Source organism: Aquarana catesbeiana, linkage group LG10 (assembly GCF_042186555.1).
Source record: "Aquarana catesbeiana isolate 2022-GZ linkage group LG10, ASM4218655v1, whole genome shotgun sequence".
NCBI classification, from domain to species: domain Eukaryota; kingdom Metazoa; phylum Chordata; class Amphibia; order Anura; family Ranidae; genus Aquarana; species Aquarana catesbeiana.
In genome coordinates, this window is record NC_133333.1 from 77,467,288 (window position 1) to 77,494,150 (window position 26,863).

The 26,863-nt window shown below is 42.0% G+C and overlaps 1 protein-coding gene across 8 annotated transcripts in view; it reads left to right on the forward strand.

Moving 5' to 3' along the window:
- The window catches only part of PPFIA3 (PTPRF interacting protein alpha 3), a 715,578-nt gene that overhangs the window by 421,839 nt on the left and 266,876 nt on the right, over positions 1-26,863 (forward strand). For 6 of the 8 annotated variants that reach the window (XM_073602297.1, XM_073602301.1, XM_073602303.1 and 3 more), the window contains 4 exons: positions 1,407-1,490; positions 16,054-16,185; positions 22,560-22,622; positions 25,652-25,731. In XM_073602297.1, the coding sequence (XP_073458398.1) occupies positions 1,407-1,490; positions 16,054-16,185; positions 22,560-22,622; positions 25,652-25,731 (359 nt within the window). The remainder of the gene's footprint in view (positions 1-1,406; positions 1,491-16,053; positions 16,186-22,559; positions 22,623-25,651; positions 25,732-26,863) is intronic. The other 2 variants (XM_073602302.1, XM_073602304.1) reach the window with 1 other exon arrangement.

A 26,863-nucleotide genomic window follows, 5' to 3' on the forward strand; every position in this document is an offset into this window, starting at 1 on the left:
TGGAGACTGCTGGGGTTACCCTCAAATATATCCAGCCATCTTAGCATCCAGGGAAACCCCATGTTCCTCCCTTCCACTATCTACACGGCCTTGAATGTGTGAAGAACACGTGGCCTCACTACTGTTACTCCTTTGTATTGTGGTAGACCGGGTGAATTTAAATTATATCGAGATCTCTCACGGGAATACTCTTTCCCATGCTGTCCACCACCATCAGCTCCTCAGTTTAAGTTTACCCTTAAAAATCTCCATAGGTGATGTTTAAAAATTTCTACAGGTTACCAGTTTTGAGTTACAGAGGAGGTCTAGGGCTTGAATTATTGCTCTCGCTATAATGATCGCGGTGATACCTCACATGTGTGGTTTGAACACCGTTTTCATATGAGGGCGCTACTTACGTATGCGTTCGCTTCTGCGCGCAAGCTCGTCGGAACGCGGCGCTTTAAAAAAAAACAATTTCTTATTTATTTTACTTTAAATTTTTTAGTTTGATACAGTTTAAAAAATACATTTTGGGTCACTTTTATTACTATTACAATGTAAATGTAAACATCCCTTGTAATAGAAAGAAAGCATGACAGGACCTCTTAAATATGAGATCTGGGGTCAAAAAGACCTCAGATCTCATATTTACACTAAAATGCAATTTAAAAAAAAAAAAAAAAATTAAAAAAAAAAATTCTCCTTTAAGAGCTATGGGCGGAAGTGACTTTTGATGTCACTTCCGCCCTCCTATGCCATGAAGCCGAGCAGGGGCTATCTTCCCCTCAGTCAGCAGCCAGGCATCCACGGGAGAGGACGCGATCATCTCCGCCGCTACCAGGAGGGGGGTGGGCACCTCTCCTGCCGCTGATAAAAGTGATTTTGCAGCGAATCCGCCACGGAGACCACTTTTATCTCAAGGAGAAACGCATGGCGTCCCAGAAAATACTGGGGTTATGGCAGCTAGCTGCTGCCATAACCCCGGTATTTAGCGTCAAAGTACAGACGTACGGGTACGTCGTTTTCCGTGAAGTGGTTAAACATTTTATATGTTTTCTGTTTTCTATTGTGAATAAAACATGGATTTAGGAGATTTGCAAATCATTGCATTCTGTTTTTATGTAGATTTTACACAACGTCACAACTTTTATGGAATTCGGGTTGTATACTTTACCTGTATTAAAAAAACTAAATAAAAAAAAAATGTACAATAGTGTTTTTACTTTTGAACGTAATAACGAAAAAAATATTTACAAAAGCACTATACATTAACTTTAGGAGTATGTAAATGTTTACTGGTGTATATGATGCAGAATCTGCTCTTGATGTCTTTAACAATTGTGTTTGTGGAAATTTTTCTTTGCAGTTTTAAGATTTAATTAATTCCCAGCTAATACGTCTATTGTCCTTTCTGTTTCTTAAAGGCTGAAGAGCGGCATGGAAATTTTGAAGAGAGGCTCCGCCAGCTGGAAGCACAGCTGGAAGAAAAGAACCAGGAACTGCAAAGAGTGAGTAGCAAAGCAAGAGTTACCAGTCGAAATTCTAATTTCTCTATTTCAATTTCAATTCTCTATTTTCAATTTAATTGAGGGATAGTTTCAGTCATTGAACGTGTAGGTTTTTATGGTCACCGGCAAAATCCTAGCCGCATCAAAAATAAAGATTTACAAAACTAAAACCTCTGTTTTTTTAACTTTTAATGTAAATTGCTGGAAAAGTCTAGAATTTTTTTTTTCTGTCGACTAGCTGGTAAGTGTGCTTTGAAACTTTTGTTTATTTTTCACTCCTTGAACTGCTGGCCATTAACTAAAGCTCTCTAGCAAAAGTGGAGTTTAGCACCGCCTAGTGCCTAGTGGTTAAACTCCACTTTTGCTAGATAGTTTTAGCTAGTGGCCAGCTGTTCAATAAGTAAAAATCCCCAGCATAGACAACATGCCTAACAAAAAAAAAAAAATGGAGGAGGATGTGGCTGTGTCCCTTAACCAAACACAGCCACTGTGTCATCAAACGCAGCCACTGTGCCCATCAATTGCCGCCACTGTGCCATCAAACATAGACACTATGCCCATCAAACAAAGCCACTGTGCCCATCAAACGCAGCCATTGTGCATCAAACATAGCCACTGTGACATATCAAATGCTCCCACTGTGCCATCAAATGCTGCCACTGTGCTCCATCAAATACAGCTACTGTGCCCATCTTATGCAGCCACTGTGCCCCATCAAATGCAGCCACTTTGCCCATCATATGCAGCCTCGCTGTGCCCCATCATATGCAGCCTCGCTGTGCCCCATCAAATGCAGCCTCACTGTGTCCCATCATATGCAGCCTCACTGTGCCCCATCATATGCAGCCTCACTGTGCCCCATCATATGCAGCCTCACTGTGCCCCATCAAATGCAGCCTCACTGTGTCCCATCATATGCAGCCTCACTGTGCCCCATCAAATGCAGCCTCACTGTGCCCCATGATTTGCAGCCTCACTGTGCCCCATCATATGCAGCCTCACTGTGCCCCATCAAATGCAGCCTCACTGTGCAAAATCAAATGCAGCCTCACTGTGCCCCATCAAATGCAGCCTCACTGTGCCCCATCATATGCAGCCTCACATACCTTACAGGTAGCTCCGCTCGGGCCGTGCGGAGCTGCCGATGTCACTTCTGGGTTCCCTCTGGAACAAGGGTAATACTACGGCGGAAGCTGCTTGGTGCTTTGGATTGCGCAGCAAAGCAGGTCAAAAGCCTGCAAATGAAGTGCTTCATCTGCAATCTCGTGATTGCATTGACCTGGCGCTTCCCATAGTGCACTGTGTCTGGCGCCAGACACAGTGCACTTAAAGAACATTTTTTCTATTTTTTTTTTAAAGGGGCCTTTTTAAAAAATATATATATTTTTTTTTTTATGACTGCTGGGTGGGGTCGCCACTGCTTATTGGATAGATCATCTCTAGCACGCTCTATTCTCCACCAAATCTAAAACAAAACTATTTGGCCAGAGTTGGGCGTTGATTTGTAGAGACATCAGAAGGAATGTTGTGTTGTCCATCAGAACTCTAAACAATTAGCTAATTAATCCTCATAGCATAATGGATCATGAAGACCATTGCTTTATGCCTATGTGGCCAGCTGAGCCCCAGAACTGCTTGTTTAGACACAGCCTAATGTTATAGATACCATTATTAAAAATTTCATAAAGTATTTTTGGGTTTGTTGTATGCATGCTTAATGTCCACAGAGGCCAGGACACCTTCCTAAAGAAAGAAAGCTATTACAGACCTGATTGATTCCATGCAGAAATTTCAAGATTAAAAACATTCAAGGCCTTTAGATACAAGAAGGGGCAGATGCCCCCTTTGTATTTGGAAACTATGAAAAAGCTGAAGTAGAACCCCTAAACCTTTGCACTGTAGGAACTAGAGTGACAACACCTTGATCCAAAAGATCTGCAAGTGCTGCATGGAGATCTGCTTAACTGTGCAGTAACACAGTCAGGTTGGAATGCATGAACCAGGGAGGGGACTTGGGGACCTTGCCAAAAAGGATTTGTCACTAGGTTTGTGGGATCTGAAAGCTCAAGGTTTGGTAGCTAGCTTGGGCTTTGTTTTAGAGGTTGAGGCCTGGGAGTAATAAAAGGAAAGGTTTTTGGCATCAGAGAGAGTGATTTTTTTCCTGTTTGAGGTCTAGGCTTCTTCTGCTGATGCAGATAAATGCTTCTACCCCCAGTGATATCCTTGATGTGGGTGTCCCAGGCAGCTTCAAAAAGATGTTGTCCCTTAAAGAGCATGCAAAGCAAATGCTGTTTAATGCTTGTTCCACAGTCCAGCATTTTACCCCAGGTGTCTTCCACATGTTCACAGACAGGAGATTGCTTCTAGAAATAAGACAGGTGGTATCTACTAACCTATTTCTGGGCATCAAGACCAAATGTTCCACAAACAGATGATTCATTTGGAGGGAAACAGATCTTGCATCACAGGGTGCAAGGTGCATGTTGCTTGGCAGGACCAGCAGGTAAAAACAAGGTTTTAGAAAAATTCTCCAAATGTTTATATTTGGAATCCTTGAAATGAGGCACATCCTGTACAGGGATATTCAGTGCCTTATTGCAAAACATGTCCTCATTCTTGGGATTTTTAAGGCAATTTTTTTTATATAAAAATATATATTTTATTAAAGTAGGTTTAAAATTGTAATATAAAAACAGTATAAAATTTTTCAAAAAATTAAAAAAATTATCATCACATATGACAAAGTGCTTTCAACAAAACAGTATATTTGAGATGCATGGAAGTGGTATTCCCCAGCTATTTGCTTATGATTTCCACCATGGTGAGCTGATGGAAATGTCCAGTAGATGGGGGTATCCAACGCGTTTCGAAAATTGGATATGGATATAAATAATTTCTTCCTCAGAGATTTTCACCACTTCTGCAATAAAGGTAATATCACTTTAAGAATTGATATGTTGTTGACATATAAATAATGTCCATTATCATGCATTCAAAAATACTCACATCATATTCTCTCTTTGGCTAGAGAACTCCCGTAGCCCAAAAGGGGACTTCCCATATGTCAGCTATGTCGCAGTTTGTGTTGTACAAAGACCGCTGGCAAATGTCCAAAAATTAGACCACTATGCTTCAAAAAAAGGGAAAAAATAACTACACTGAGTATCAAAATATATATATATTCATGTCCCTCCCCATGTCTTTAGCCCTCAAAGGGGCATTGTCTAGAGGGACCGAGCAAAAGTACTTACAGGTAAGTGGTGCTGTAGTATGTACAGTCCAAGGCTGCCCCACAGAAAAATCACACTTCTCAGTTCTCCCTAGATTGGCTGCTGTTTGCATGGATAGGAGAGAAATCTTTGATGATCCCTAGGAGCACCATCAAATCTATCATAACCAAATGGAAAGAACATGGCACAACAGCAAACCTGCCAAGAGACGGCCGCACACCAAAACTCACGGACCAGGCAAGGAGAGCGTTAATCAGAGAGACAGCACAGAGACCTAAGGTAACCCCGGAGGAGCTGCATAGTTCCACAGCAGAGACTGGAGTATCTGTACATAGGACGACAATAAGCCATACGCTCAATAGAGTTGGGCTTTATGGCAGAGTGGCCAGAAGAAAGCCATTACTTTCAGCAAAAAACAAAATGGCACATTTTGAGTTTGCGAAAAGGTACGTAGGAGACTCTCAAAATGTATGGAGGAAGGTGCTCTGGTCTGATGAGACTAAAATTGAACTTTTTGGCCATCAAAGAAAACGCTATGTCTGAGGCAAATCCAACACATCACCCAAAGAACACCATCCCCACAGTGAAACATGGTGGTGGCAGCATCATGCTGTGGGGATGTTTTTCAGCAGTTGGGACTGGGAAACTGGTCAGAGTTGAGGGGAAGATAGATGGTGCTAAATACAGGGACGTTCTTGAGCAAAACCTGTACCACTCTGTGTGTGGTTTTGAGGCTAGGATGGAGGTTCTCCTTCCAGCAGGACAATGACCCCAAACACACTGCTAAAGCAACACTTGAGTGATTTAAGTGGAAACATATAAATGTGTTGGAATGGCTTAGTCAAAGCCCAGACCTCAATCCAATAGGAAATCTGTGGTCAGACTTAAAGATTGCTGTTCACAAGCGCAAACCATCCAACTTGAAGTAGCTGGAGCAGATTTGCTAAGAGGAATGGACAAAAATCCCAGTGGTAAGATGTGGCAAGCTCATAGAGACTTATCCAAAGTGACTTGGAGCTGTAATAGCCGCAAAAGGTGGCTCTACAAAGTATTGACTTTAGGGGGTGAATAGTTATGCACATTTACTTTTTGTGTTATTTTGTCCTGTTGGTTGTTTGCATCACAATAAAAAAAAAAAACATCTTCAAAGTTGTGGGCATGTTCTGTAAATTAAATGATGCAAATCCTCAAACAATCCATGTTAATTCCAGGTTGTGAGGCAACAAAACATGAAAAATGCCAAGGGGGTGAATACTTTTGCAAGGCACTGTAATACAGATCCAAACAATCTCATGCGCTCAGGTGCCCAGTCAGTTAAGTAAGTGGCACAGCCAATCCCTTTAGCAAAGTCAGTGGAATGTCGCTGGTCTTAATGCCCTCCTCAGAATAATGAGTATCCGTTATAACTGAAACATACAAAAAGAACAGGGGGGCGCACCGACCTTGTATATTACCAAGGATAAAATTTATTAATAAAATAACAAGAAATATACTCACAAACATGTTTAAAAATAAGGCTTATCAATGCTCCAGCAATAGCGAACAGCATTGCTGAATGCGTACAGCAGTGTTTCTCAACCAGGGTTCCTCCAGAGGTTGCTAGGGGTTCTTTCATCATTGGGCCATTTCTGCCTCTTGGATAAGTTCGCACCAACACCATTGATCTTTTTAGCTATCTGTAAGGAGGTGATTCTTCCCAATGATCACAAGTGTAAGGACCATTCTTCCCACTGACCATCACATCAATGTATCATGAGTTGTAGATTTCTCATTTTTAGCAGGGGTTCCCTGAGACTGGAGAACTATTTCAAGGGTTCCTCTGTGTTGAAAAGGTTAAGAAAGGCTGACCTACAGCCTGGACCAGATGTTTAGAGGACCCAGATGGCATCACAGCTTACACGTTACGAGGGTGAGCCCTCTTACTCAGAGCCATAGTGATGGTGGTTTGACCACCTCTACTGTCCCCTTTTAAGTACCTACAGTCACATGTATGAGTAAACGCCCACCAGGGCCTGCCACACCTACACAAGTAGGCTCCGCCTACCATATCCATCCATCACATGAAGGAGACAACGTGCTGCCATCGCCGTCCCAACACCATACTATCCTCAACCACTCCCACCACACGGAGCTGTCCATCATGACACCACCTCCCCCACACAGAGCATGACATCTTGCGTATCTTGTGCATGACCAGCCATCTACCGTGTCCCCATACTCTACCAGAATTATATTGCCTTATATATATTTATTTGATTAAATACAGAGGGAGTGTACTTACCACACTCAAAGTTCCAGTCAGTGTGACCTCCCTTCTGATGTTGGTACTGGCTGTATTGTTAAGGAAGGCTGGGGGACACTAGGGGGAGACAAAATATGCTGGGGGGAGGTTTCAGAGAGAAATCTATTCCACCCCAGCCACCGTGTGAATGGAATCATGCGTGACACGCACACCCAGCCGAAACCAGGTAGTGCGGGTGGATTTGCGTTCCACCCATCACTTCCGGTGACAGCCAACGTCACTTCTGCCCTCCAGGAGACAGGAAGCTCACGAGGGACAAAATAGGCAGCCACCACCCGGAAGTGCGGGTGGATTTGCATTCCACCTGCCACTTCCGGTCACAGCCGACATCTCCTCCACCCCCATGGGAGACCAAGAGCTCCAGAGTGGCGTCATATCCTGCGAGATGGTTCTAGGAGGGTGGGCTCGGGCAATCCAATGCTCGAAGCCCTTTCCCCTCTAGTACTGAATCGCCCATTCTAAGAGCACACTAACAACAGCCCTCATGTTGTTACCCAAAGGCTGTGCGCAGACACAGAAAGATGGGTGAAGGAGTGCCTCCAGTTTAAGGAAATTATATTAGATTAGATAGGATATATAGCTTGGATTGTGTAGTAGGTAAAATAGTCAATTGGCTAACCAATTAGTTATATGAATAGATAGTTGGCAATGGATGGACTTATGCATGTATGGCAGCTCATAGTGAGAGAATACCCACACGCGTGTAATGGACCTGTACAAGATGTAGGTATATGTACACATATGTGCACACTGCTGGGGGCCACGGCACACCCCAAAATAACAACTAGAGGGCATTGTAATGCACATCAAACAAAGGTGTGTAAAGTCATATACCTCACCTTAACAGCTATACAGCAAAGGAAACCCAAAAGGTGTTTTCTTAATATCTATTTCTTCACAATACAGGTACCAATTATTAGGTCATCTACAAGTCAGAGAGCAGGTTATGTCACTATCAAAATTGAGAATTATCTGTCAGATGGTTAGTAGTTGAATGTCAGTTAATCAGTTTTACCTGAATTAAAGCCCTTGAGAAAGTGTTTGTAACTTTTTGCTTCATTTAAGTCGGGGGGGTGGTGGCATTGAGATACCTAAATTCACCGCATTTCACGCTGGAGTAGGATCTTATTCCAATCCCCTCCTCTGGATGTAGTATGAACCCGATCCAGTACCGTGAAATTAACCTTTAGCATTCTATATTTATGCCTTCTGGCTACATGTCAGCCCAGAGGTAGATATAGATTGCCAATTTTCATGCTATGCATATGTTTGCTAATACATTACCCTAATTCTTGTTGTGTCTTTCCTATATAGAATGAGCCACATTGACATTGCATCAAATATACTACCCCTTTAGTTTTGCAATTCGCAAAATGTTTGGCTGAAAATCTTTCACCATTTGGTAAAATTAGGTGACTCATTCTCTTTACAACTGGGCAGTATGAATATGTCCCACAGGGAAAAGTACCTCATGTTTTACAAGGATCCTTTCTAGACTCCCCCTGTATTCACTTTGTACTAGTGATTCCCCAATCGATCCTGTTTTTTTGTATGTAATTTGGGGGGTTTTTTTTGTCACAAAATTTCCTAGAACTGGGTCCTCAATGAGAATTGACCAGTATTTTGTAAGGATTCCCCTGATTTTTTCATGTTCATTTGAATCATCCTGGCCCCCCATATACGCCAACCTGTACCTGGGGGAGTGAGAGAAAAATTTCCTGTCTGACGATCGGTTATCTATGTATACACAACACATTATTGTGTGGCAGAGATACATAGATGACATACTTTTTGTTTGGGATGGTCCAGAGGACAAACTGAAGTCTTGTCTTGACCAGATGAATCACAATGATCTTAATCTCTTTTTTACAATGACCTATGATAATCATAGAGTTGATTTTCTTGATACCAGTATCCTAAAAGAACAAAATGGCAGATTAACCAGTAAGCTCTTTAGGAAGGAGACTGTCAGCAACAGTTTGTTGCATGCCGACAGGTTCCAACCTGAACCACTCAAAAAATCCATACCATTCAGTATGGGGGGCAAATGGGCTGACTGAAAGATTATTTGTGAGAGAAATGAGCTGCCGGAAAGATTATTTGTTAGAGGCTATGCCAATTCATCGTTAAGCAAGGCTTTTAATCGAGTCAAAAATAGTAACAGACAGGATTTACTTTTTAAGCCCAAGAAAAGGAAGGGGAAAGACAATACCACAAGGCTAATATTGCAATATTCAAATGAACATAAAAAAATCAGGAGAATCCTTACAAAAAATACTGGTCTATTCTCATTGAGGACACAGTTCTTGGAAATTTAATGACAAATAATTCCCAAACTTCATACAAAAAAGCAGGATCAACTGGGGAATCACTAGTACAAAGTGAATACAGGGGAGGTCTGGTAAAAGGATCTTTGTAAAACACAAGGTACTTTTCCCTGTGGGACATGAACATACTGCCCAGTTGTAAAGAGAATGAGTCACTTAATTCTACCAAATGGTGGATGATTTTCAGCCAATTGGCCAATTTGGCAAATTGCAAAACTAAGGGTGTAGTCAATTTGCTGCAATGTCAATGTGGCTCATTCTATATAGGAAAACCCCAATGAGAATTAGGGCAACGTATTAGCAAACATATGCATAGCAGGAAAATTGGCAATTTATATCTGCCTCTGGGCTAGAAGGCATAAATATAGAATGCCAAAGGTCAATTTCACGGTGCTGGATCGGGTTCATACTACATACAGAGGAGGGGATTGGAATAAGATCTCTGACTTTTAGATGACCTAATGTTTGGTACCTGTATGATGAAGAAATGGATATTAAGAAAATACCTTTTGGGTTTCCTTTGCTATATATCTGTTATATATTTATAATTTTTTGTTGTTTTTGTTGGTTTTTGATTTTTCATGTTTATTTTGTATGTTCCATATAAACATTATGATGAAGAAACTCCATTGTATTGGCGTGAGCACTCCCTCAGTTTAGATTTGGGATCCCGGCACAGAAAGACCCCTGCAATGTTGCTTGGGGCCTTTCCTAAGTCTCCAGTATGCTTGGAGAGCTGGGAGATATTCCTAGGCTCCCAAGCACTGGAGATATCCTATGTCGGTGGCGTGTCGTCTCCAATATGGGCGCATACTGGTCTCCGGATATTGTCATCGTGGAGACCGGATATGATGCAGCGACACATTACACCATCACGACGCGCATGCAAATTATATTGGAACGCTGGAGATCTCATCAGATTCCATTCCTCCTTTCCACATCTGTGGTTAAGGACAGGACTTTGCAACTCTCCTATCCATATGAACAGGAGCCAATCTAGGGAGGATTGAGAAGCATGATTTTTCTATGGGGCAGCCTTGGACCGTACGGCACCACTTACCTGTAAGTACTTTTGCTGTGTCTCTCTAGACAATGCCCCTTTGAGGGCTAAACACTTGGGAAGGGACATGAATAGATATATTTTTTGATACTCAGTGTAGTTATTATTTTTTCCCTTTTTTTAAAGCATTGGGGTCTAATTTTTGGACATTCGCCAGCGGTCTTTGTACCACACAAACGGTGACATAGCTGACATATGAGAGTCCCCCTTTCGGGCTATGGGAGTGCTCTAACAAAAGAGAGAATATGATGTGAGTATTTTTGAATGCATGATAATGGACATTATTTATATGTTTACAACATATCAATTCTTAAAGTGATATTACCTTTATTGCAGAAGCGGTAAAAACCCCTGAGGAAGAAATTATTTATATCAATATCCAAATTTCGAAACGCGTTGGATACCCCCATCTACTGGACATTTCCATCAGCTCACCACCATGGTGGATTTCATAAGCAAGTAGTTGGGGAATACCACTTCCATGCATCTCAAATATACTGTTTTGTTGAAAGCACTTTTTGTGTCATGATAATTTTGTAATTTTTGAAAAACGATGTACTGTTTTTATATTGCAATTTTAAAGCTACTTTAATAAAATATATTTTTTATATAAAATAACATTTGAATTGCCTTAAAAATCCCAAGAATGAGGACATGTTTTGCAATTATCTAAAGGGATGACGGCAATTACACCCACAACCACATGAGTTTTTTTTGTCTGTGCCTTATTAAGACAGGTAGTTGTGAGGTCCACCATGAGAAAAGCCCACTTTATAGTAAAAGACTCATCAAATGGGTAAAGAACTCTTAAGCTTTAGGAGGAGTGCACAGCTTACCTAGAGTGTTCCAGTCCTGGAAAAGAACATCTGGGGCTAACGGGTCACCAGAAAGATTTTAGTAGTCTTGGTACCCATAACAGATCCTAGCCCTAGTAGTAGCACTGGTAGAATTTGCGGGTTGCTCTTCTAATTTCAAAGTGGAGGGCTCTGCCTCAATGAGAGCCAAACAGGTCTCTTTAAGTCTGGGAATAGTAGTAGCTGCCTGAGGCTCCTCAAAGGCAATACCATCCACCAAGGATTTCTAAGACTTCTCATCTGACAGAGGTTCTGAAACAGAAGAATCAAAAGCCACTGCAGCCACAGGCAGATCAGGTAATTGTTCTGCATTGGAAGGCGTGGAAGTAAGTTTATGGCCCCTGTGGTAAGAGTCAGTAATAGAGTTGCAGTTTGACCCCTGAAATCCTGCATAACTGCAGTGAAATATTCCCACCAGAGAACTGAGGAGGGAGCCACTTCTAACAGTGCTATGAAACTCTGAGGATTCAAGCATAGTACATAGTATTTTTAACCAATGACACAACAAAGCTCTTAATTCACTCACTGGTCATCTCTCGCCTCGACTACTGCAACTCCCTTCTCATTGGCTTACCTCTACATACAGGGCCGGTGCTACCCCTAGGCAAACTAGGCAGCCGCCTAGGGCACACTGCTGCCTAGGGAGCCCGGCCACTGGTGTTCCTACTCTCTTCTCTCTGCAGCAGGCAACTAAGTCTCAGCATCAGCAGGCAGCTGCCATTTCATTCACACATAGTGTTAGAGGTGCAGCAGCGTTGGAGGTTGGAGGACCATGTCTGTGTCCCGACTCCCGAACGAATGGAAGCAAGCAAACATTCATTGATGGGCACAGGTAGGCTGCAATGATAGGCGCTGGCAGGCTGCAATTTGATGGGCGCTGGTAGGCTGCATTGATGGGCGCTGGTAGGCTGCAGTGATGGGCACTGGTGAGGCTGCATTTGATGGGTGCTAATGAGGCTACAATTTGATGGGCGCTGATGAGGCTGCATTGATGGGTGCTGATGAGGCTGCATTGATAGCACTGGTGAGGCTGCATTGATGGGCACTGGTGAGGCTGCATTAGAAGGGCGCTGATGAGGCTGCATTTGAAGGGCGCTGGTGAGGCTGCATTTGATGGGCGCTGGTGGGCTGCATTTTAGGGGGCGATTCATTAAAAAGGTTGGGTATACATGGGCAGGGCAAAGGGGGTGGAGTCAGGAGTGAAGCCAGGGGGGGCGGCAAAATGAGGTCTCGCCTAGGGTGTCAAAAATCCTTGCACCAGCCCTGTCTACATAGTCTATCACCTCTTCAATCCATCATGAATGCTGCTGCCAGACTCATCCACCTTACCAATCGCTCTATCTCTGCTACCCCTCTCTGTCAATCCCTCCACTGGCTTCCGGTCGGCCAAAGAATTAAATTCAAAATACTAACAACTACGTACAAAGCCATCCACAATTTAGCCCCCAGCTACATCACTAGCCTAGTCTCTAAATACCAACCTACTCGTTCTCTTCGTTCCTCTCAAGACCTTCTGCTCTCTAGCTCCCTCATCACCTCCTCCCATGCTCGCCTCCAGGACTTTTCCAAAGCCCCTCCAATCCTATGGAATGCCTTACCCCAATCTGTCCGCTTATCTCCTACTCTATTAGCTTTTAGACAATCCCTAAAAACCCTTCTCTTCAGAGAAGCCTACCCACACCTAACAACTGTTTCTTAATTTTCTCCATCAGCTCACCCCTTTTGTTTCCACTTGACCCTCCCTTCTAGATTGTAAGCTCTAACGAGCAGGGCCCTCTGATTCCTCCTGTATTGATTTGTATTGTAAGTGTACTGTCTACCCTCATGTTGTAAAGTGCTGTGTAAACTGTTGGCGCTATATAAATCCTGTTTATTAATAATAATAATAATAATAATAATAGTACAGTATTCCAGAATGTCGATGTCAGGCCCTTGAGTGGGTATACTGCAGGCAGCAGAGGAAAGCTTTTGGTGGAACTTGAGCTAGATAAACACATTACCCATGTGTCACTGTAAGGCAGTGATAATGTAGCTCAGGGTATAATGCTAAACTTTGGGTACTTACAAATTGGCTGATAGTAGGGGGATGTTCGGACAGCCTTAGGTGACCAAGTCACTGTAGACAGATGGCCAAGATCAACCAAGGAAGATCCCTGTGTCACTTGCAATGAAAAGTAGAAGCAGGAAAATTATACCTTACCCTGAATGGTGGGAACAAAAGCCTGAAGTTCACACAAGTGATACTCCCTTAACCTAGTTAGTCCTTGTGCAGGCCCTCAGAATTAACACTTTCTGTGGTAAACTGACAGAAAATAGAACATTAATATAGCCCAACAGTCCTAACAGTGAGGTAGCTCCCAGTGCTCCGTCCACAGGGCCTTCTCACAAGTTAGTTTTCAGAGACTAGGTCACACCAGAGGCTGTGCCACGGTTTAAGACCCAGAAGCTACTCTGCGGCTAAGTAACACAGTATGCTCGTGCGGAGCCCGGTGTCCAAAGGCCACATTCCAGACTAACCCCACAATTGTGCAGTCCAACAGGGTCCAGGTACAGCCTCCAAAGCTATTGCTGAGGATAATAAACAAAAAATGTGTAGCGCTATTTAAGACAAGATATCTTAAACTGATAAAATAGCTTATAACCAAAGTATAATGTACAACAATAAAGGTAGCATAAATAAATCAAATTGAAAATAGAAAATATGTTAAATGGACAATCAGTGAGTTGGGACTGGATGGGTCACTACCCAACATGTGAGGTGAGGAGCGCCTTCACCAACATACAGCAGAAAGAGTCTCAGAGATTAATGTTCTGCAGTCATTTAAAAAGTCTCATCAATAGATGGGATATTCCATATATGAATCACACTATTCACCACTGTGTCTTCAAAAACATGCAGTGTGCTTGGATGTAAAAGGTGGGAGCTTACCGGAGGGTTTGAACCCCAAGCCAGCATATGCTGTTAGGGTCAAACCAAGCTTTTTATTGCACCCTGGCAATAGTGAGAGGATCTTGGCAGGAGACACTGACCCGGGCTGCTCTAGTGATGCATCCTCTCCACAGGCAATGCTGGATCTCTCCACGCAAGGTTCATAAAAGGCACAAAAAGGGACTACATAGCGTGATACCGTAGACAACGTATTTATTAAATAAAAAGAGATACACTTACATGATGAAGTAAATAAAAAGCGCTTGTATATAAAAGGGGCGGCAGTGGAGTCCTCTTGGGACCTCGCAATTAAGTTCAACCGAAGCAAAATAGTGTCAAAAGGGTCTGATGTGTCCGCCATAATGTTGCAGTCACGATAAAAATCGCAGATCGTCGTCATTACTAATAAAAAAAAATAATAATAAAAATGGCATAAATCTATCCCCTATTTTGTAGACGCTATAACTTTTGCGCAAACCAATCAATATGCACTAATTGCGATTTTTTTCTTTACCAGAAATAAGTAGAAGAATACATATCGGCCTAAACTGAGGAAAAAAATAGTTTTAGTGGGGAGAAGCAAGGGATTTTAACGGTGCAGAAGAATCCACAAAAAAGAATAGTATTAGATAAAAAATATAATTTTTAATATACATTCAAAGTTAACAAGACACAAGAAGAACAGATATTTCACAGGTATTGCAGTGTTTAACAGTTACGGTGGTCGCAAAAAGCAGGTAAATTTCAGATGATAAAGCCACACATTAACCCGACATGTTTCGCTAAAATGCTTCCTCAAGGGATGTGCAGACCGAAAACTGATATCAACATAAACTGTACAAATATGGAAGTAAAGAAATAATAATATAAGCAACAGACAAATTATACATATTCATGTTATTTTCAAAATTTTTGTATTTTGAAAATAACATGAATATGTATAATTTGTCTGTTGCTTATATTATTATTTCTTTACTTCCATATTTGTAGCGTTTATGTTGATATCAGTTTTCTGGCTGCACATCCCTTGAGGAAGCATTTCAGCGAAACATGTCGGGTTAATGTGCAGCTTTATCATTTGAAATTTACCTGCTTTTTGCGACCACCGTAACTATTAAACACTACAATACCTGTGAAATATCTGTTCTTCGTGTGCCTTTTTAACTTTGAATGCATATTAAAAATTATATTTTTTTATCTAATACTATTCTTTTTTGTGGATTCTTCTGCACCGTTAAAATCCCTTGCTTCTCCCCACTTTTACTAATTTTTCCTTCAGGGATGTGGTGCCATTTATTCTGGGTGTTTCACCAATAATCGGGACCATTTTTTTGTAGTTTTTTTTTATATTTTGGGGGGATATTATAGCAAAAAGTAAAAAATAATGCTTTTTTTTAAAAAAGTATGCTCTTTTTTTGTTTATAGCGCAAAAAATAAAAACCACAGAGGTTATCAAATGCCACCAAAAGAAAGCTCTATTTGTGGGAAAAAAAGGACGTCAATTTTGTTTTGGTGTAATGTCGCATGACCGCGCAATTGTCAGTTAAAGCGTCGCAGTGCCGAATCCCAAAAAGTGCTCTGGTCAGGAAGGGGGTAAATTCTTCCGGGGCTGAAGTGGATAAATGATGCAAATCCTTAAACAATCCATGTTAATTCCACTGTATGTCTATAGTCCCTTTTGTTTCATTAGACAAAATGGCTTATTTCCCTGTGTACAGACAACAGGTTTGCTTTCAACCAATTCATTCCAGCCCCCCAAAAATTCTAGTCTTTGATAGTTCCCATTCAGATTGTCTAGTAGGAGTCATAATCTTTTTATGTCTTTTACTTGTGCCTGTTAAACACTTGCTGTCTTCTACAGGCTCGTCAAAGAGAAAGAATGAACGATGAGCACAACAAACGCCTGTCAGAAACAGTCGATAAACTCCTGTCTGAATCAAATGAGAGGTTACAGCTGCATCTTAAGGAGAGAATGGGTGCCTTGGAAGAGAAGGTACGTGTTTGGTCAACTAAGTGACTGATCATTGTCGAAACTGTTTATTTTCTAGGCCAGAACAGTTTGCACATAACTTAAACAATGAGATTTTTGAGTGACAGAAGCTGCCAAGTGTGTTAGCTTCTTAGAGATCAACTCTTGAAAATAGTTCTGCTAAATACAACTTCAATGGCAGCATTTCTTCATAAATCATGAAATTTTTTTTTTCAGTTAAACTATACCGGCTTGCTGAAGGCTATTTTTTATACTGAGCTGCCGTGAAAATGAACATTGCGTTTGCAGTGGTATTGCCTGCACTCTTAGCTGATGCGTGGGAGGAGGAGGTACTTCAGTGTGTTTATAGGAAGGAGAGACCTCAGGGTGATAATATTCTGTAGTACTCCAATTAACAGACAAAATGTTCTGGAAATTTTATAGATAGGCAACTCCTAACCTCATATTGATTAGTGGTTCCAAATTAAATAATAACTACTGCAGTAGGGGACTGACACAAAGATACACTCAGCATCTTTACAAATAACTGTTCTGTTTATTCAGTGCAATTGAAGTTTTTTATACACATGATTACGCAGGAATATTACATTTGTACTTTTATGGTAACAAGGGGTGCAGCACACGCAGGCTAAATTCTAATCAGGACTCAATATGTAATCAAAACATTATTAGTGCCATGTGTACAGTGAGTGCAGCGTCCAATACATAGGCACAGATACAAAATTGAATACAATTACAGTGGGGCAAAAAAGTATTTAGTCAGCCACCAATTGTGCAAGTTCTCCCACTTAAAAAGATGAGAGAGGCCTGTAATTGTCATCATAGGTATACCTCAACTATGAGAGACAAAATGTGGAAACAAATCCAGACAATCACATTGTCTGATTTTTGAAAGAATTTATTTGCAAATGATGGTGGAAAATAAGTATTTGGTCACCTAAAAACAAGCAAGATTTCTGGCTCCCACAGACCTATATATTCTTCTTTAAGAGGCTCCTCTGTCCTCCACTCATTACCTGTATTGATGGCACCTGTTTGAACTTGTTATCAGTATAAAAGACACCTGTCCACAACCTCAAACAGTCACACTCCAAACTCCACTATGGTGAAGACCAAAGAGCTGTCAAAGGACACCAGAAACAAAATTGTAGACCTGCACCAGGCTGGGAAGACTGCAATAGGCAAGCAGCTTGGTGTGAAGAAATATTTTGTGAGAGCAATAATTAGAAAATGGAAGACATACAAGACCACTGATAATCTCCCTTGATCTGGGGCTCCACGCAAGATCTCACACAGTGGGGTCAAAATGATAACAAGAACGGTGAGCAAAAATCCCAGAACCACACGGGGGGACCTAGTGAATGACCTTCAGAGAGCTGGGACCAACGTAACAAAGGCTACCATCAGTAACACACTGCGCCTCCAGGGACTCAGATCCTGCAGTGCCAGACGTGTCCCCCTGCTTAAGCCATTACATGTCCGGGCCCATCTGAGGTTTGCTAGAGAGCATTTGGATGATCCAGAATAGGATTGTGAGAATGTCGTATGGCCAAATGAAACCAAAGTAGAACTGTTTGGTAGAAACACAACTTGTCGTGTTTGGAGGAGAGAGAATGCTGAGTTGCAACCAAAGAACACCATACCTACTGTGAAGCGTGGGGGTGGCAACATCATGCTTTGGGGCTGTTTCTCTGCAAAGGGAACAGGACGACTGATCCGTGTATATGAAAGAATGAATGGGGACATGTATTGTGAGATTTTGAGTGCAAACCTCCTCCCATCAGCAAGGGCATTAAAGATGAAATGTGGCTGGGTCTTTCAGCATGACAATAATCCCAAACACACCGCCCGGGCAACAAAGGAGTGGCTTCGTAAGAAGCATTTCAAGGTCCTGGAGTGGCCTAGCCAGTCTCCAGATCTCAACCCCATAGAAAACCTTTGGAGGGAGTTGAAAATCCATGTTGCCCAGCGAAAGCCCCAAAACATCACTGCTCTAGAGGAGATCTGCATGGAGGAATGGGCCAACATACCAGCAACAGTGTGTGGCAACCTTGTGAAGACTTACAGAAAACGTTTGACCTCTGACATTGCCAACAAAGGATATATAACAAAGTATGGAGATGAACTTTTGATATTGACAAAATACTCCACCATATTTCCACCATCATTTGCAAATAAATTCTTTCAAAAATCAGACAATGTGATTGTCTGGATTTGTTTCCACATTTTGTCTCTCATAGTTGAGGTATACCTATGATGACAATTACAGGCTTCTCTCATCTTTTTAAGTGGGAGAACTTGCACAATTGGTAGCTGATTAAGTACTTTTTTGCCCCAGTGTATATACAGAATTTACAATTTCCTTTAACACAAAAGGTGGGGTAGTGTGACAGACTGCAGAATTGTAGATTTTGAAATCTGTTGTAATCCTGCCTATGTTGTCACCTGCATGGGTAAGATGACAAGGGCCTCTGCACAACATTAGAGCCCTTTGGTAGATAAAACAGATCTAAGACAGAAATTTTATTTGTGTGTAGCACATCCCCGTAGGACCTGCTGGTGAATAGTAATCCCCCATCCTGCACAGCCAAACACCCCCTAAGTTTCCACAGGCTCGCTTGAGACAGGAAAACAGTCCAGCAACTTTGTTTTGTTTTTTTATTTAGGGGTTAATAAACTTGGATGGGGATAGGGGCATTATTAGATGCCCTCTTGACTGGAACAAAAGTCTCTTCAGGGACACTCTAACTATATACACTCTCTGTATGCTCTCCTCTTCCTCCAGCACATCACTTGCTTGCAGAACAACACACACCCAGCTGGAACACTGTTTAACCACTTCACCCCAAGAAGATTTTCCTCCTTAACCATTTGCTGCCCGCCATATAGCAAAATGACAGTGGCAAAGTGGTTTCAATATCCTGACCAGAAGTCACATGACATGATCAGGATATTAAGCCACTGCGCGCCCCAGGGGGCGCGCATCGCGGCGATCGATTTTGCGGTGTGTCACTCTGACACACCACAACTCCGATCTAGGTAAAGAGTCTCTGACGGAGACTCTTTACCATGTGATCAGCCGTGTCCAATCACGGCTGATCACGATGTAAATAGGAAGAGCCGGTGATCGGCTTTTCCTCACTCGCGCCTGACAGACGCGAGTAGAGGAGAGCTGATTGGCTGCTCTCCTGACGGGGGGGGTCTGTGCTGATTGTTTATCAGCACAGCCCCCCTCGGATCCCACCCAGGACCACCAGGGAAGCCGCCCAGGACCACCAGGGAAGCCATCCACACTGGACCACCAGGTATGCCCCCTAAACCCTCAGGGAAATACCAATCTGTGCCCAGGCAGCTGCCAATCAATGCCCAGGCAGCTGCCAATCAGTGCCCACTCCACAGCCTACCACTGCCAGTGCCATCAGGGATGCCTATCAGTGCCTCATATCAGTGCCCTGTATCAGTGCCCATCAGTGCCACGTATCAGTGCCCAGCAGTGCCGCCTATCAGTGCCCATCAGTGCCGCCTATCAGTGCCACCCATAAGAACCCATCTTTGCAGCCTTTCAGTGCCCATCAATGTCGCCTATCAGTACCCAACAGTGCCACCCATTGCCACCCATGAGTGCCCATCAGTGCCGCCTATCAATGCCCATCAGTGCTGCATATCAGTGCCGCATATCAGTGCCTATCGTCAGTGCCTGTCAGTGCCCGCTCATTGGTGCCACCTCATCGTGCCACCTTATCAGTGCCTGTCAGTGCCACCTTATCAGTGCCCATCAATGAAAGAGAAAACTTACTTATTTACAATTTTTTTTTAACAGAAACAAAAGCAAAACTTTTATTTTTTTCAAAATTTTCGGTCTTTTTTTATTTGTGTAGCAAAAAATAAAAACTGCAGAGGTGATCAAATACTACCAAAAGAAAGCTCTATTTGTGGGAACAAAATGGTAAAAATTTAGTTTGGGTACAGTGTTGTATGACCGCGCAATTGTCATTCAAACTGCGACAGCGCTGAAAGCTGAAAATTGGTCTGGGCAGGAAGGTGTATAAGTGCCCTGTATTGAAGTGGATAACGACCAGGCCATTTTTTGCAATACTGCACTGTGTCACTTTAACTAACAATTGCGCGGTCGTGCTACGCTGTACCCAAACAAAATTGATGTCCTTTTTTTATTTTGGTGGTATTTGATCACCTCTGCGCTTTTTATTTTTTTGCACTATAAACAAAAAAAAAAAGCCAATTTTGAAAAAAAAATATATTTTTTAATTTTTGCTTTAATAAATAGCCCCCCAATAAATTAAAAAAACGAATTTCTTCATCAGTTTAGACCATGTATTCTTCTTCATATTTTTGGTAAAAAAAAAAAAAAAATCACAATAAGCGTATATTGATTGGTTTGCACAAAAGTTATAGCGTCTAAAAAATAGGATTTATGGCATTTTTATTATTAATTTTTTTCTACTTGTAATGGCGGTGATCAGCGTTTTTTAGCGGGATTGCGGCAGACAAATCGGACACTTTTGACACTTTTTTGGGACCAGTGACAGTTATACGGCGATCAGTGCTATAAAAATGCACCGATTACTGTATAAATGACACTGGCAGGGAAGGGGTTAACACTAGGGGGCGATCAACGGGTTAATGTGTTCTCTGGGAGGTTTTCTAATTGTGGGGGAGGGGACTGACTAGGAGTACTGAGAGATCGCCGTTCCTAATCACTAGGAACAGATGATCACTCTGTATTTCCCTATCAGAACGGAGAACGGTTTGTTTACATTGACAGATCCCCATTCTGGCTCTCTGTGGAGTGATCGCAGGTGGCTGGCGGACATCGCGGCCGCTGGCCACGCGCATCAGCTCTCCTGCTGTGCAGCGCGCATGCGCGCCTGCTATTGCTATTAAAGGGGCCGACGTACAGCTACGGCGATTTGCGGGAACGAGCTGACCTGCCACAGTATAATGATGTTGGCTGGTCAGCAAGCGGTTAAGGGATCTGGCAAGGCACTCAACCAGATCAAGCAACAGCCCTTTACAGGTAGTCCCAGTGTCCAGCTACATTCATGTGGCTACTGATCCCAGCACCATCTCTTCAAGCACTGCCAACCCACTGAGCTGTAGCTGCCCCTTTCCCTAGCCCTACTGGCTACTTCCCACAGTCCTCCCAGACTGTCTCACTCCCCAGCCACCCGGCTGTTTTCTCCCTGGAGATCTCCTGGAAGTGCTTGCTGGCTCCTGGTGTCCTCACTGTTGCTCCTGTGCCTCTGGACAGGACTCCTCTGTGTGTTTTGAGAGGATCCCTCCAGCACCCGAGCCCCAAGCCCAAGGTCAACCCCCCCCCAGGACTAGGAGGCTACCCCCTCAAGGGCCTCCGACAGCCTCCTCAGCATTCCATCTTCAGCTTCCAAACAAACTCCAAACTGCCCCTGCTGTCCTGACTGAGTATTTAAGAGGAGCCTACCCCCTGTCACTCCACTTTGCTGGGGATGCACCAGGCAACGCCTCCTAACCTCCCTCCCATTCTTCAGGAAACTTCTCTAAGGTTCCAGCAAGTAGGGGGAGGGACCAGAGGTGCTACCTGATGAGTCATTCAGCCTCCCTGGATCACGCACACTGACACAAATTCAAAAAAGGCTTGGCTGCCAGCCAAGCCAAGCAATTTACCTACGCTACAGAAAAACCTAGGTACAACCTAGCACTCTAGGAAGAATGCAGCAAGTGAAGGATCAGTGTAGTCAGAACACCTGATCTCTATGCTTGTTACAGATGTGTGACGGTCATAAAAAATGTTTTGTTATGATGTTCTTTCTTTCTGATTGAGTCAACTAATGTAGTTTGAAAGCCTTTACAATTTCATCTAGACCTGCTATTTGAATGGAATCCCAGCTTTATTAAACAGGTTTAATTACAATGTGTATGATTTTTCCCAAATGAAAAACACATTCTCACTTAGAATCTTGTCCATTGAAGAAACATTTCTATCCTTCTCCTTCTAATGTTCTTGTCACAACGATTGAAACTAATGTTGAGTTCACTCTACTAATCAGAAAATAGAACAAATCGTTTTAATTCTACTGGCGTATGGCCTGCTTTAAAGCCAAAAGGTCACTAGACAGCCAGTCAACTAGCAGTTTATGGTACAGCTAGAAGTTGATAACCTGATTTAATTTTCAGAAGGCTTACTATTGAAATGTAACAACACTGCAGTAAATGTCATAGTCTTTCACTGGTTTTTATTACTGGTTGCTGCTGACTTGTAGCCATCTGACATTTCACTTAGATTTCCTGAGACATTATTGTCTCCCCATCTGATCTTTCTCTCTCAAGCTTGCATCTAAACCTTTTTCTTTTCTTGCATTTGCTTGCTTCTTTTATGTCAGAACACTCTCTCGGAAGAGATAGCTAACATGAAAAAGCTTCAGGAGGAACTTCTTCTGAGCAAGGTGTGTATGAAACAATACTTAGGCACAGCATATACCTGTAGCTAAACAAGTTGCCTTGAATATGTTCCAGCAATGCCATTACTTCCAAAATGTATAAGATTGCCATCTACAGGCAGGTGTTCGACTATTCGTTAAACACTCCTTTAGGCTCGATTCACACCTATGCATGTTGCTTTTGAGCGTTTTTGGAGGGTTTTTTTTCATGCTTGCCACGTTTTTGAGCAGCGTTTTTGTAGCGTTTTTGCGGCGTTTTTGCCGCGTTTTTGCCGCGATTTGCGTTTTTGCGTTTTTTTTTTTTTTTTTTTTTTTTCATTTTTTTTTAGTCTTACAAAAAAATTACAAAAAATAAAAAATAAAAAAAACGGCAAAAACGCACCAAAAACGCATCAAAAACGCTGCAAAACCGGTGCACTTGCGTTTTTGATGCTTGTCCATTGAAAACCATTACATGCAAAACGCTGCTTTTTGCATGAAAAAAAGTCCCCGACCCTTTCCAAAAACGCAGAGATACAAAAAAGCATTGATGTGAACATGTTCCATAGGAACCCATGTTAAAAAATTCCCGTGCATTTCTGCAAAATGCAAAATGCATCAAAAAACGCGCTAGTGTGAATGGGGCCTTACTGGCATGAAGCATCTGTGTCTGAAATTTTTTGTAAGAGAAAAATTGCCCAGCATGCAACACAGATTGACTTGTAGGATCACATGCAGTTTGGTGTATTGATTATTGTAATGAGAATTATGCAGTTGCTTTTTCCAGTAAAGGTCTCTAAGATAATAATGCCTTTTAATGAATGTACTTAGATAAAGACAGCAGAACCTGAACTACTTTCAAAATAAACTACTTAATGTGAGAGACCTTGTTCTGTCTAGGATTCTAAGAAAATAAAACTTAGAATTACCATGTATTCTGGTGCGCTGCATTGGTGACCCTACAATTCATGGAGCCCCATAGCAGAACTTTAATGGGGTTCCCCAGCAACCTCTCTTTGTGACACCTGGCAATGTCAGTTGCAACAATATCGAAATTAAGAACAAGCAGGAGAGCGGTTAGTATAGTCAGTACACTACTAGGGATCAGTATTGTGTTTAGAAGTTAAATAACTTCATTAAATTAACTTGCACCAGTGGAACAATGCTTCTGACAGCTGGAAATTACAGTAGTAGACACCAGTACTAGAGTGATCTCTCTCTAGCTTCCAGTTTCTGTGCTGAGCTGGACAAGGTTCCGTGCTAGGGTTGCCACCTCATCCCTTTAAAACCGAACACATATTAATTACACAGGTTCTATGGTTGATTAAGATGGTAATTAAACTCACTTGGTGCCTTATCTGCATTAAATTATCCTCAAAACCTGTGTAATTCATATGTGTTTGAGTTTAAAGGGATGAGGTGGTAACCCTATTCTGTGCTGAATGGAACAGCTTCATGCAGTGGCAGTGCATAGACAGAGCATAGGCAGCAGCCTTTCTACCTCAATTTCTCTCTCTTACGCAGCTATAGTTGTCCAGGCACTGGGAGATAGGCAGGGGAAACCAAAATTGCTGTGTGGGTGTCAGCAGGTAGGACGCAAATGATTGGCCCAGCACAGGGTCAGTAGTGTATGATGTAGTAGTAATGGTAGTAACAACCTGTGACTCTGTGTAAAATAAGGCAGGATTGGTTCAACTGTTTTTCTTTGCAATTTTCTAGGCATTTTGCCAAGGTACCCCTGAAGAACCCAGGCAGCACCCTGGTTGAGATAGGCTGATCTAATGTCTACCGGGCAGTGCATGACAGGACAAGCAAAGGAAGATATCAGAGATTTGAATGCGAAAGAAGAAGCTCTTGAACTTAAGAGTAAAGCTTAGACATACATGTCTAGATTTCTCTAATTAATTCTTCCATACGCACTAAACAGTGTGGGTGAAGGAATCGCCCTGCATCTGATTTATTGCAGACACTGTTCTGATTGGCTGAACAGTGTTCAACAAAAATGCAGATTGGGCCACCAAGAGCTGCAAATTATAGTCGTGTATTTCCAGCTTAAGAAAACTATGCATTTACCTGAAGGATTACTGTTGGTTTTGTGAGAAAGAATAATGTACCCTCCGTGAGGTGTTTATTCTTTATTCAAAGAAAAAACATTAAAAAGTAGTAACCAACTAATTTTCTTTAGAATTCCCTTTGTGGTAACACCTGATGAATGTTTTGCTTGAAATTTTATGTTGTGATCCTTGACTTTTTCTTTGTATCTTTACTGTACATATTTTAAAAACATATAAACTTTTCACATAATCTTTTTAGCCTTCATTTAAAGGGAGAAACTGTCACATAAAAAATACAGGCACATTGTACATCTGGCAGTAAATAAATGTCTGTGGCCAATATTAGACATTGTTCTAGAGTTGTGAGTGCTGTTATGTAAATGAACAGGGCAGTAGTTATATAAACCCTCAAGGTTTTTCACCTTAATGAATTCTCTGTAGTGCCTTTTACTTACCTGAACCCGGTGGTTCCATCGACGGGGACAAGCACAGCAGCTCCAGCCGCTGTCTAGGGTCCTCATTGGATAGATTGATAGCAGCGCAGCCTTTGGCTCCCACTGCTGTCAATCAAATCCAGTGTCTGTGTCAATGAGCGCAGCAGCAGGACTCGCGAGCACGCCCGCATGGGTGTCTCCTTGGAATGCCGGTCTCCAAGGGGGGCACTCGATGCGGGGAGGAGCCAGGAGCGCCACTGGAGGACCCCAGAGGAGGAGGATCGGGGCCACTCTGTGCAAACCCTTGCACAGAGGAGGTAGGTATAACATGTTTGTTATTTAAAAAAAAAAAAAAAAAAAACTTTACAGGGTTTATTTTATTTAAGGATTTTTGCCACCTTATGTAGAAGATAGTTTTAAATATTTCGTTCAGATGTATTTTAATTACCTTGATAACGTTTTCAAAGGTCTTATTTAAACATGTCTAATGTGAACTGGTTTCAAGAGTCTGACCTGTCTTTATCAAATTTTGAATAGCTGCAGTAAACACTTTGTATTTCTCCTCTAGGAGCAACTAATGGCTGAGATTGAACGCATGCAGTTAGAGATAGACCAGCTACGGGGTCGACCCTCATCTACCTACTCAAGGTGAACTCCTAAGTCATTTGGAAATAGTGCTAAACTACACAGGAATCTATTAGTTAATTACAACTGTAGGAAGAATTTGAAAGGACCAGTAATCCAGTGTTTTATTTTGTGAAAAAAGTTTGTAACTCGTTTTTAAGGGGTCTGTTCATCATTGTTTTCACCAAGATTTATAAAACTTTGACCCAAGATTCACACATTTTTCTAATTGACTCTTATGTGAAAATGTGCAGATATTGGTAAATAGACTCCTAAGTGTTTTAATGCATTAATAATTGCAAAATTAAATGCATAATTAATTGCATTAATGCTTGTGTCTTTTTGCATGTGTGCCCTTTTTCACCTACAGTTCAACTAAATGTAGTTACATACCCAGACCATAAACATATAGTCTGCAACACATGAAAAACACTTTATAATGCACTTAGGCATGTATGTTAATGTGCCTGTATTTTTAAACCCAAATGGATCCTTGGGAAAAAAAATGAAAGTTGGACAGCGTGTCCTGGGTATTGGGTGTCGGGAACAGACACAGGCTCCAATTTGCCACTGCTATACTATTCCAATGAATCACCACACTCCCAAAAGTTTCTTGCTCAATAGTTACTTTCTTTATTTACATACATTTACAGTATTTATATACAGGAAAGGTATTTCTGCTGATATGATTATTAGATGAAGCCATACACGCATAGATTAAATGGATTCCTCCAGCGTGGATGAAAGAATCTCTCCTACCGTCTGTTGTATTCAGACAGCCTCAGCAACTGGGGTTCCTCTCTCCCACACCCGAAGTCTCATCCTTCATTCAAAGTGATCTATGTATAAATAAACTTCATGTACCATCTTCCAGCGTGGCAGATGGCTTGTAGTTTTCAATTAACTGTGAGGGTGCTAATGAGTGCCCTCATAGTCCATTCACACTTTCTCCAGCTTTCTAACAGAAAGCCCATACGGAGGGACAGTGTGCGGGAGCCTAACATTGCACCTGTGATCCATTGATCCATTATTATAGCTATAAACTGTTTAAGAATCTCACCTTAAATTTGCTTGCCTACTTTTCAAATTCTTTTTCATCTGCACAATGACAATGTATACGCAAAATATGGCAGATAGGAATACCTCATATTGTGGT